This window comes from Passer montanus, unplaced genomic scaffold (genome assembly GCF_014805655.1).
Source record: "Passer montanus isolate IOZ18808 unplaced genomic scaffold, ASM1480565v1 scaffold22, whole genome shotgun sequence".
NCBI classification, from domain to species: domain Eukaryota; kingdom Metazoa; phylum Chordata; class Aves; order Passeriformes; family Passeridae; genus Passer; species Passer montanus.
The window spans coordinates 7,659,894-7,672,721 of NW_024366815.1; the positions used below are offsets into that span (position 1 = coordinate 7,659,894).

Here is a 12,828-nt window from a genome sequence, read left to right on the forward strand (position 1 = left end):
TTAAGATATATAATATATACAAATATTTTCTACTACACAAAAATAATCACACATTTATTACATGAAAATAACTGGCAAAACTAATTAAGTACTTTATGAAACTAAAGAATCCACATATTCATCAGACTGATCTCACAGCAATGTACTTGTCCTTCTACATAAATTCCTTCCTTTGGAAATAAAGAGGGAGACCATTTGTTTCTAGCTATTAGCTAACTAAACTCTGTATAAGCTTATGTTACAGTACAAAACACTCGTCACCTTACAGCAAACCATTTGTTCAGCTGCTGCTAATCATCAGCTTCTTAACAGATTACTAGTAATGTTTCAATACAAGACTATGTTTTCCCAAGACTGAGAAGCAGGTCGTACTAGCTCAGGCATAGTACCAAATTATTAGGATTATACTGGTTTCCAGACCAGGATGAAAATTATCACCTCCAGCCAGCTCACTGAGCATGAGCAAATCTTCCTCACATCTGTGCATGGAAATGCTTCCCTAAGTGCTTCTTCACCCTATCTCACTGACAAAATAAGCATATCCTACACTACTCCAGGCTCTGCCAAGGGCAAGGCAATCCCCCAGCAAAGTATAAAATAAGATTATGAGTTGTGAGAGAAATTCAGATTGAAGCCAGTTTTTTGTGAAAGACGTGGAATCCCCTATTCATTTTGCCAGTGCTTTTGGGGTAGAAGATTGCTGTCTGATGAGGAATATTATTTGCCTCTTAGAGGCTGATGGGAAAAAGTATGATTTCAACATATTCCAGGGTGGCCTTCAAGCTCCCAGCAGCTGCACATTTCTACCTGCATCCTCTTCCTCCTGCAGTTAAATGCACAAGGAAGATGATTCCTTACATTTCACTCTCCTCATACTGGCCATTGGGTAAGGACTGTCAACTTTCATCAGAAGCTGAGCAGTCAGCTCAGCTTTTCTTTAAATTATATGCAGAATTTCTCCTTGTGACATGAGAAGTTGTACAGGTTTTTATATAACATCTACATCTTCAAAAGCACTGATGCCACCCACCGTAAGAACTTATTTTAAGAATATTAAATATAAGCAACCAAATTTCTTGCAGGTATTTATGAATAACTTCCATTAATTTCAGGACTCAGAGACACAATAAGGTGGTTTTACAAAGAGACATAGACTCGCATCTCTTGAGGACAGGACTTGGACAATTTTTCAAAAGACATCCAAAACCTTCTTAATGCACATCATCTGCCAAAACCTGCTTTAAATGTGGTATTTTAGGTGTAGACCTGACACCTAAAAACAGTATACTAACTCACAGTTGCTATTTGTACTCTGCCTACACATAAGTTCTAGAACCAACTGTAAAACTATTTTTGCTGAGACGAGTGCATAGACTTGTGAGGGCAAGAAATCTGAAATAAAATTCTCAGTGCTTCCTCTGGATATGAAAAATGGTAGGTAAGTGATGTGCTATTATCTCCAACAGGTACTTGCACCACTACTAACCAGTTCATGTTTCCAGAATTCTTAAGGGTGTATGCTTTAACCTGCACTGAAACTAAGTGCTGAGATAATTTTGATAATTTATTTTCATAGCATGTAACCCAACAGACTGTTTTCTCTGTTTGTTGTCACCATACAGAGTACCCAGACTTTGATTTGAATAAGCTACTAAAAAAGAAACAGACAACTTGAAAACCTGGATTTATTTTTTTCTCAAACAATCTTTTTTCTCCATCAGCTCCCTTCCAAATACATGCTTCTGTGTATAAATAGTTACCTTTGTACAACAACATGTGTTTACATAACAGGAACATCTTTTGATTAATGTTCATCATTCCTCAAGAGACCTGGGTTCACTCCCTAAAGACCTTGACAGTACTGTTTAGAAAGCACAATTCCAGATAAAATAAAAGGACATACGGGGGTGAGATAAAATTATTATTTTAATTAAGAGCAATAACTACACTTTTTTGTTTTAAATATGATACTTGAGGCATTTACATTCAAAGTGGACATTGCTGTGGTGAAAGCTGTCTAAGCATAAAAATATAGCAATTCTTACAGCCAAAGTTTAAGAGTCAAACTTGTAGAAAAAACAATGTTGCAAGCAGGAAGTATTTGTAGAATCACGGGTGAAGTCTCGAAGTAAGGATCTAAGGTAACATGCAGGTCACAGTCCATAAGGAACACAGCCTGACACATGCCAAACCCTTCTCAAATACAACTGAAGTAACAGGCAGATTTTCAGACAGAGCTTGGAGAGTATGTCAGCTGCAGTTACTGCTGACAGGGAGCTCTCCTGGTCAGATCCACAGAACAAAGTGTTAGAAGTGCTGCTGGAAGAAGAGAAAATTGGGTGATCAAGGCTGGCAGCAGCAGTAGAACAAAGGAAGAAATCAGCCTCCTAACAAAAGGATGAGTCATGGAGCTAACAAAGACAACCCTGAAAGTTCAAGACACTGCATCACATCCACAGAGCAGTCAGTATTCAGGTGCTGGCCAGGAAAAAAAAAACTGACATGGCACAGAGAAGGCTCTGTGGATCTATGGACATTTCTTACATGACACTGCTATAGGCTACTTCCAGGCCTTGATTTGCCTGCTGAATGCCATGGAGAAAACAGTTCCCTTCCTTCCTTCCTCAGTACCAGTGAAAGCTACTTTGTGGAGCTGCTTCTTGGCTGGAGAAGCCTGTATCAGTGCTTAGTAATGATTACCACATTTGAAATACCTTTTGCTCATCCCATTTCAGGTTAGTGTTTCCTCAAGAGAGATGCTGTTTCTGTAATATCTCAACAGGACTTTGATCTATAGCATAAAAATAGACTTCACCTGCTCACGCATCAAGGGCAAGTAGTAACATTTAACTGGGTGACACAAAAATAAGTACTTCACCAGGATGGATGATGTTGTGCATAGTTTTGGCAGGAAACAGAAACCAATGGTATGGTGGCATCACTAGAAGCTCACACTGTTTACAGGGAATAAAGTGTTTCAATACTGCAGAAAATAAATACCATTTACAGCTCCATGCATTCTGCAGTTAATACCTAGACAAAAAACATCTCCCCAGTCACAGCCTTTCTCCCAGGTATATCCACAAATAACTGTTAGGAGACAGCACCAGTGTATTTATGCCTGTAGATCATGGTGGGCTTGTGTAGCATCCGTAGTGTGGCTCAGGGAAACTGATCACAAATATGAATCAGGAAAAAAACAACCAACTAAAACCCACACCTACACTCCTTTTTGTGGGTGGGTTACATTTCCTATGCAATTTGTTTTTGAACCATTTGACTGACACTGTACAAAAACTTACATTAATAAATACAAGGAGGCAGCAGCAGTGGGAGATGGGACCAGGAAGCACAATTCTGAACTGCAGACTAAAAACCTGCTCACAGGGCTTCTCCAGGCTGTGCTGCTGACATGTGGCTTACTCTGGTGCACTGCTCTTCTCTTCTCACACCCACACCACTGTACGGGAATAGTGGCCAGAGCAATCCTCCCCCATGTGTATTTTAGCTTTGGGCTGTGATGCATGCCTGTGACCAGAATGGAAGCTGCTATTGTTTTGAATTTCTGACTCCATAAGAGGAATGTTATTGTTTGTCTTACTCTTTTCGTCTCCCCAGAGAGTTGTTCTGTTCTGACCTCTAGTTTCAGTAAGTTTTGCTCAAGACTAAAACAGTGCTTTTCCAGCTTGCCAAGTTCTGTGACTTTTGACAGAACACTGAGGAAAGTGCCATGTTAACAGGTCCATCAATAAAACAGTGAAGTTTTTATCCATGGAGCTATGTCAGTATCACCACATCACATACTGAGAGAAGAAAGCACCCTGCAAATATATGGGAACCCCCTCCCATGACCTATGACAAGGGCAAGACCCCTATGCATATGGAAATCTCCGACTTAGCCCAGCAGCTTTGTGACATAATCACAAAACAGCTCTTCAAGAGCATAGGTACTTCATTAACATTTGCAAAGCACTTTTGAGATGTAGGTGAAAGGCTCCTGTACAGTTACAAAGAGGAAAACCAATCTCCAGCCAAATAAAACTAGTACAAGAATTACACAGAGATTTGTTTTGCCATTAAAAATCTTGCCTGCCATGCTTCAAAGCTATCCTTTCTAAGCAATTTGAACATTCTTCTGGAATGCAGAGTTTTTTTAAGGGCTTCAGATCAAGCTATGGCTGACTTGGAAATTCAAGTTAAGCTCCAGGGAGGGTATTAGAAAAGCTGATTCAAATGCAAGCAGCAGTTTCTTCCTCCTTCACACAGGAAAAGCAAGCTGGAGAACACTCCAGGTGCTGCTCTTTGCATCTGATTGTTGGCTCTGATGTAAACGGAGCAGGGAAACACTCAGGAAAAACTTGAAGATGGAATGAGGGTATTAGGCCTCCTCTGCATATAGAGCTGATTGCTGGAGATCTTGACTTTGCAATTTGAAAGCCACAGTTAAAGAGAAATCTTGCCCTTCTCCACATCATAATTTTTTCTTAAGGAAATAGAGAAAAGCTTATTTAGCCTTCTTTGCCCAGACCTCCAGCTGTTAAAACTAGTTTCTGAGAAGCCCTAAGCCCCCAGAAGGCTTCCTGGAGGAGAATTCATGACTCCTCTGCAAATACATCATTCACAAGCTGGCCTTGATTCATAGGTAAAAGGAAGTAACTATGCAGACTTCTAAAGCCTAAGAGGTCATCTCATTGCATCGGTACATAATCTGCACTTCACTGTCAAATAATCAAATCTGATATATTTTATCTGATGTGCTGTATAGGCATCTGGCTCTTAGTGGCACTGATTCAGTAGGGGGAACAAGATGACACCCAGAGGCTCCTTACAACCTCAAGCATTCTGGGATTCTATGATTTCACTACAGTTTTTCATACAGCTAGTATTTAAAAAACTTTTTATGTTATTGCAGGTACCTTTACAGCTAACATTTAAATAAAGCTGGATGAAAATCCTCGGAAATAGGGCGGAAAAAAATAAAAAAATTACAGTAAAAGTTACTCTCAGACTCTGTGTATTGTGTTTACTCCATTTGGTATTTTATAATGGGAAGATATTAACAAAGAATGCAGTTCCATCTGGAGGAGCAGAGCTTAACTTTTGCAAGGGCAAAGCACCAGTCCAAAGACTATATATGAAAAAGCCTCCTGATCCAGTCTTCAACTTGCAGGATTTCCTAAATCCAACTTTCGGATTTCCTAAATTTCCTAAATCCAAGTCTCTCTACGGACTAGGACTGTGAGACAAAACTACAGAAGCAACTCTGAGAACAGGTATTACCTAGACCCCAAAACTACTGTTCAGGATTCTGCTAAAATCACTCACATATCAAACATTTTCCACAATTTTTCATTCTTAAATTGGTCAGTTTTCATTGAGTCCTATGACATAGTCAAATCATCTGCTTCTTGTGTGCAATTTGGCCGTTTAATATCAGCTGGTAATTTTGGGGCATTCCTTGGGGCTTTTATGTAAATGAATTTGTAATTTATCTGTTACTCCCTCATAGCAAGGAAAAGAAGGTGTAACTTTTTTCTTATCAAATCACAGGAAAAAATTACTGTTGTCTGGCAATCTGCAATAAATAAGCACAGTCTTGTGAAATTACTTACATTGTTTTCTTGATTCCTGTTATTCTGAAGAAGTGTGATTACACAATTGTGGATGAAGAAGGCAAGTGTTAGAACCCCTGTGAGCTGAGGGAACAGAATTCTAAACTCTAAACAAAGAAAAAAAAGTGTTTTAAAATTATTTCTTTGAAACAAGCAATGACAAAATGCAGATGACATACAGTGCTCTGGAAGGTACTGGCAAACTCATGAACCTCCACCTTGAAATGGGACAATCTAGCCCATATTTGACCATAGCCAATGGAGATATTTAATCAGGAAGTACAAGATGCATGAAGACAGTAGTTACTATAGAATACATTTTCCAGCAAGGCTTCTCTGATAGACTCCAACCATCAGTGATTACTAGGATAATTTAAGATTGGTACATAAAAGCTTTTCTGCTTCTCAACAGTTTAAATGGAAATCATTTGTGAAATTGGAATTGGCATCAGTGAGGCTGTATACATACAGGTTCCTAAAGAGGGAGATGGAGGGAAGGACTCATTTACCCTGTGAACAGGGTAAATTAGTTATTTATAGTTATACAGGGTAAATTTAGTTATTAAAAAGTCACTTATGCTACCAAAAGAAAAATTACATCTGAAGATATTTAAGAGGTTCTGCTTACAAGCCAGGGCATGAAAAAAGGCAGAGCAATTTCTTATCATGCTTCACAGCATGTATGAAGAAAAATTTTCTTCTTGTCTCCACGAGAATAGCATTTTTCTGCTTCTTTTAATACTCAAAAGATGTTCACAAGGTAGTGGTTCTTGAAGTGCTGCAAATGGTCTAAGAATTCACCAAGGTGTAATATCATTAAAGCACCATCTTAGTTGGTATTACCTAAGAATGTATTTACTCTTTAGAGTGCTACCAGCAATTAGAGAACCATAAGATAGCTCAGCTTCTGAAAAGCATCCAGAAGTACAGCACAACACTTCAGAAGTTCACAAATCCTTACAGAACAAACCACAGAGAGCTCCATGCAAACATATTTAAAACAGACTTCTATAAAGTGCTATGAAATTACGAAAGTAAACATACTCCAGGCAACTAATGTAGGGGTTATCCAAAGGAAAAGAATAAGCTTTCCCTAGAGCTGGTTTCACTGTACCTTCAATACGTAATTAGCATGATGTGCTACTGACAGAATTGAGAGTGCAAGTGATTTCCGGGCTCGACTTCTAGGCTCGTTTTCCATCCACCACTTCAATAATAAAAAGCAAACTGACAGTTTCAGAATCTCTTGGAAGCTGTATTTGTATGCATTAGCTACCTGCTTTTTCTATCTCCAAGCAGTACTAGGAGTTTTTGCCAAATTAATCAAACTACTGGGTGCTCCACTTCTCAACGGCCTGCGGCATGTGCGTCACTACAACTCATTTTTCTAGCTTGTTTCTAAGAACAGAAGAAGTGATACTATTCTAATGTACAGGACACAGTCCCTGGACCTAACTGGTCATAAAATTTTGCTTATTGTAAAGGATGGGGAAAAAGCAACTAGGACCTAACCCTCATTCTCTTATTCCAGGTTTCTTATAAAAGAAACTTGATCTCTTTAGGCTAGCCGTTCAAGCAATACCAAGTGCCACTTGTTTATCACTATGGCATCTCACAGAGAAATTTTAACAGTAATTTGGAAAGAACAAATAGCCATCAAACAACCTTCAAGAAGAAAAACATACTGATGGGTATTGATGGTATAAAACTGGCTAATGGGTGTTTGAAAGAGAAGAGCTACTAAGATTATGGTCAAAAACTTGAGACAGACTGGGAAGTACAGGAAAACTGTACTTGCATATTATGATGAATGAGATATTTCATTTAAGGAAGACAGTGTGTGGGGAACTTAAAGCACCCTTAACAGTCAGTCTGCCTACAGTCTGTCATTTCTAATTGCTTCTGAAACAGGTATGATCTGAATCTGGTGCAAACAGAACTTAAAATAACACAGGTGAAACAGGACTATGGCAAGCTCTCTGTCACAAGATGCATGTTGAAGGTTCCTCTGATAGGCACTTCTTTTCTTCCCTAATGTTGATACTCCTGTTATCTAAGGAACATCACTGGGAAAGGGATTCTTTTCCACTTGGTCCAGAGGGATCTTTTCTCTACTTGCAACATCAGACAGCATTTCCTCTATTTACGTCTCAGAAGTGTTAAAAGGTAAATGAGAGAAAAAAAAATATTAAACTCACCAAATATATACTTCACCACTGCATTTCAACTATCTTACCTGGTACAAAAAATTCATTCTCTGTAAACCAGTTGAATTCTAAGTGTATTCCCAGATGAGCAGCCTTTACTGTAACCAGAAAAACTAAGTAGACAACTGAAACTGTACCTGGAAAAAACAAGAGCCAAACAAATACCATGATATAGTAGAAAGTATTTATGCAGGGTTTAATTTCTCCTCCATCCATCTAGTTACTAGTAGTCAAACAGTTACGGTATTCATTCCTAACAGAAGACTAGGTCTAAACTTCTTCTTTACTTCTCTTATAGGTCAGAGAGAAAAAATAATGCACATGCACACACCGTAAACTTCCAGCAAGTTTAATAACTTCCAGGTGCTTGTGACAGCAGAGGAAGTACCCTGTAATCCCATTACTGGGCAGGTAGGTCTTTAGGCAAACAGAGCAGTTCCAGCTTCCACTGCCAGGATTTCAGTCTAAGTGGAGATTGATCATAGCACTGCAGTTATTACAATGTTCATCTAGTAACTGACTTTTTGAATCAAACAGCTCAATGGAAAGTGAAATTACTGCACTTATGAACTTTACTGGGAGCTAGAAGTTGATAATGACACTTCAATACTACTGATTAAAACACTGTGTTAATTGTAACTTTGGATAATCTTTATTATAATACTGGATTTGCATTCCATCTCATTGGTTAAGAGGCATCCAGGATGCACCTGCACAGCTTAAGGACTGCAAATGACATCATGGATGGGCATAATGCCTTGCTGTGTATACCTGTGTAATGGAGGGTATATTGGTGGTGTGTCAGCCATTTGAAAGAGACAAGAGCAGAACAGTAACTACCTAAAAACTGAAGGAAATTGAACAACAATAATTAAGGCTACCACAATGAACCTCATGGCCAATAATGCTGCTAGTGAGCAGAGAACAGGCTGTAAGTACGTGAAGACAAAACCCCATCATTTTAACCCAGCAGATTAAAAAATAAACAGAAGGAATTATCATTTGATTGCTAATTTCTTGAGCACAGTCAAGAAATTAGGAAAATAAAAGGTTCTGTATGTGAAGATCAGCTAAAATACTCTGTAGCTTCCTAATGACTTCTGTTTCCATGGGTATCAAAATAAGTAAAACTCTACTGAGATAAATTTCATAATCTCAAAATTGCCTTCCTTTTTTTCTTGTCCCATAAACTGCAAGATTTACAAAAATTAAGGCAATTTTACTTCTGAATTACATAATAATCTACTGAAGCAATGAGTAATTAATATTCTGGCTTTTAAATTTTTTTCTAAATAAATCCTACACCTTTTGCACAGAAGAAGTATCAAGTACCCAAATTCCCATGTGGTATTTTCATTTAGTGGTTTCAGCAAGAGCAGCTCCAAGCTCTGATAAAGTGTCACTATGGAACAGATGAACAAACTAGACCTTCAAATCCCTGTCCTCTACCTCCTTTCAACCTCTGATCCACATCTAGTTTTCTCTTCCTCTTCATTGTGGGCTTCAGTGCTACCCCTCAGCCATCTTCTACTCCCTGAACTGTGACCAGCTCCACCCATCCTGCATACCCTTTACTCACTTTACCAGCCCCACCCAACTTGGCCTTCCACCTCAAGACATGTAAGCAGCAAGTCACAATTGTTTCCTCTGCAGCACAGAAGAATCCACAATACTGGAAGTTGGGACAAATATGTTGTGATTAATTAATCACCTGACTGGCAGAAAATGACTTCATATCAGAAGCAACTGCTGGTTTGAAATGTTTACTGGAGGAGGAAGAGTATGCCTGACCACACCAAGGCAACATGTATCAAATGCTGCACAGTAGTATGTATAGAACCATTTGGGACAATCTGTTGTAGATGTAATGGAATTTGTTTCACAGTATTATCAAGCTAAGAAAAAGGAAGAAAATGAACTCCCTAGTACCTGTGACATTCAAGGAAAGCAGCAGACAAAGCCCTTGGGGTCAATAAACCAACCAACAACCCACTGTGAGGTACAACATGGGCTACCACCAGAATACTGGAACACTGGCTGGAAAGCTGCGTAATGGAAAAGGATCTGGATGTGCTGATTGACAGAAGCTGAACATGGGCTGACAATGTGCTGACAGGTGGCCAAGAAGGCCAATGGCATCCTGGCATGGATCAGCCATGGTGTGGGCAGCAGGGCCAGGGCAGGGATTGTCCCCTGTACTGGGCACTGGTGAGGCTGCCCCTGTGACATGAATACTACCAGTTTTGGGCCCCTCAAGTCAAGAAGGACATTGAGATGCTAGAAGTGTCTAGGGAAAGCACACTAAATGAAATGAAGCTAATGAAGGGTCTGGAGCACAAGTCCTGTGAGGAGCAGCTGAGGGAGCTGGGGGTGTTTATCCTGGAGAAAAGGAGGCTCAGGGGTGACCTTATCACTCTCTACAGCTGCCTGAAAGGAGGCTGTGGCCAGGTGAGGCTTGGTCTCTTCTCCCAGGCATCCACTGACAGGGTGAGAGGACATGGCCTCAAGCTGTGCCAGGGAATGTTCAGATTTGGAAAACGTTCTTCTCAGTTGTCAAGCTTTGGAACAGGCTATCCAGAGAAATTATTGATCTACCATCCCTATATGTATTAAACAATGTGCAGATATAGATATAGCACTCATGGTTTAGTGGTGGACTTGACAGTGTTGGGTCAAGAGTTGCACTCAATAACCTTACCGACTTTTCCAACCTGAAAGATTTTTTGATTCTACTCACTGGAGTAGTTTTCACTGTCTTCTATACACTTCAGCCACAGAGAACCAATGCTTTAATACTATTTGTTACCTACCTAGGACATTAAACTTCGCAAAGAATGATGGAGACTTCAGATTTAGCAGGGGTAGAAGAACTGCAATCAGGTAAAATGGTACTGTTTTTGATTTGTCCCACCATTCCTCAAAGAGTTCAAAACCTGTTCTGTTGCCAGAAGAGAACATCACACTCCTGTTCTGTGGTGGGAGATCACCAGCAGCATTTGGACAAATGACTGGAAGAAAGGAAAAGAAAAATATCCTCAGATGACAAGGGTTTTATTTGCATAGAATATTCAGAGCCAAGAGCCCACAACTGCTGGTGTGTTTTTCCTACTGAGGACTGCTCCAGTGCAGTGTTCAGTATCTCAGTTCCTAACGTCTGCTTGTTTTTTTATTCAGGAATTCATTGTTAAGATTCCACTGCTAGGCATCTTGCACTCTGATCTGACAGTGGTATAGTTCTCCTGGCAGAGCACAACAAAGATGATAATTTATCTGAAGCCCAAGTTGTGACACCCTTCTAAGGATCACTCTTCTAAGTCACATACCTATAATGAAGCTTGTTCAGTGCCCATGTGCACCTGCTGGAATCAAGTCATAGCAATGCTCCCCTGCATCTGGCTGCATATTTAGCATCCTACTCTGTCCCTGCACACTTCAGTAAGATCATATCAACCAAAATCCAAGTGCACTGAAAAGCCTGAATTACCGTAAATTGCTCTAAAAACAAACTAAGGATTACAAGAAAGCTACTGTAACAACTAGCAGGTTGAAAACCCATACACTGAACAAAAACACTCTTGTCATCTTTGTGCCATGACAGGGGCCAAGTACGTCACTGCCAACAACACAATACAACAAATTTAAGATGTGCTCCAGTAACAGTGCTAAGAGGGAATGTCATACTCCTCTTACATGGAGGCTGATCAATGGCAGCACCTGAACAAGTGACTGCAAAAAATCAACCAAGAGGATCCTCTGAGGAACACATGCCTATGAAGCTCTGTGTTGAAATATAAAACTTACTGTTCTCATTAATGTCTTATTTAAAATCCTGGCATCCCACAATAGTCAGCAGCTACTATCCTGCACTGTCTCCATTCCTGTTCTGTCAAAAAGGCACAGGCATAAAAAGCATTCTGACAAATTTCTTGCTTAAAAGAGGCTTGTTCCACAAACCTTGAAAAAGGCTTTTTTTCTTACTGATCTCCCGAATGTCCTGTCAAGAGTCACTTGAACATCTGACAGCCCTTAATTTTGTGTAGCAGCTGCTTTAAATCTTCTAGTTGGTGGAGGATGGTGTGCAATATTGTCTACTTTGCCTCCAAGTTATACCCCCTGCTGCATAAGCATGGGAGAGAACAGCAGAAGCAAGAGAGCACACAAATCGGTGCCTAGCTGGTGGGAACTGTTACAGGAGCAGGATTCAACACTAGCTCAAACACAAATAAACTGGTTTTCAGAATTATTTCTCAACTCCTTTGCCTGACTCCAACATCTGTTCTCCAGAAACACAGCTGCAGCTAGTTTTACACACAGCGGCCCAGCTGGCAGTGATATGTTTCCTCATTCCTCATGCACTCAGGATAGAGAAAGCTTTCTGCTTCCTAAGAACGCAGTATGGATTCTGTCACTGTGACAGAGGCAGAAAAGATTCAGGGGTTGACAACGCCTGCCTTGCTTTGCTCCTCCCTTCGTTCTACATTATTTTGCCTACACTTAAGAACTTGGAACAGATCTAGGTTAATACTTGACTGCAGTTTCTTCCCTTAGCTGTGCCAATGTCACACTCTCCAAAAAGCACAAGCAGAGGTGCAAGTTGCCTGACACTTGTTTCTTTTTTGCACCCAGCATCAAAAAAACTGTTCTTACGTAAGTTTTTTAAAAAAATAATCTTGCTGCACAACTTGTGAGTAGTAAAGTTGCCCCGGCCAAGATTTTAACCAGTAAACAGAACTAAGGCGCCTCAAATTTAGGGTGTGAAAATTAAAATTCCTTAAGGCAATTCCTCATTGTGCAACTACTGTTAAAAAGTTAACAGTAAAGCTTTTAAGGAGGATGCATCTGGGCATAGAGAAACTTGTAACTGGCTCTTTAATACTTATTCTCACCTCCACTTTTTAAACTTATTTTTTACTTCCCCAGTTATTCAGTTAGATCTCCAAGTATGTGGTTATTTGTGGAAGTACAAATCCCAGACAGAAATTTACAGTTTCTTAAGAAACATACAGTTA

General features: G+C 39.7%; 1 protein-coding gene across 3 annotated transcripts in view; it reads right to left on the bottom strand.

Annotated features, from left to right (window-relative positions):
• Positions 1-12,828, bottom strand: part of SLC38A9 (solute carrier family 38 member 9) — a 38,821-nt gene that overhangs the window by 14,538 nt on the left and 11,455 nt on the right. For all 3 annotated transcript variants that reach the window (XM_039709828.1, XM_039709827.1, XM_039709829.1), the window contains 3 exons: positions 10,630-10,827; positions 7,849-7,956; positions 5,613-5,719 (listed from right to left, as the gene is read on the bottom strand). In XM_039709828.1, coding sequence (XP_039565762.1) covers positions 5,613-5,719; positions 7,849-7,956; positions 10,630-10,827 — 413 coding nt within the window. The remainder of the gene's footprint in view (positions 1-5,612; positions 5,720-7,848; positions 7,957-10,629; positions 10,828-12,828) is intronic.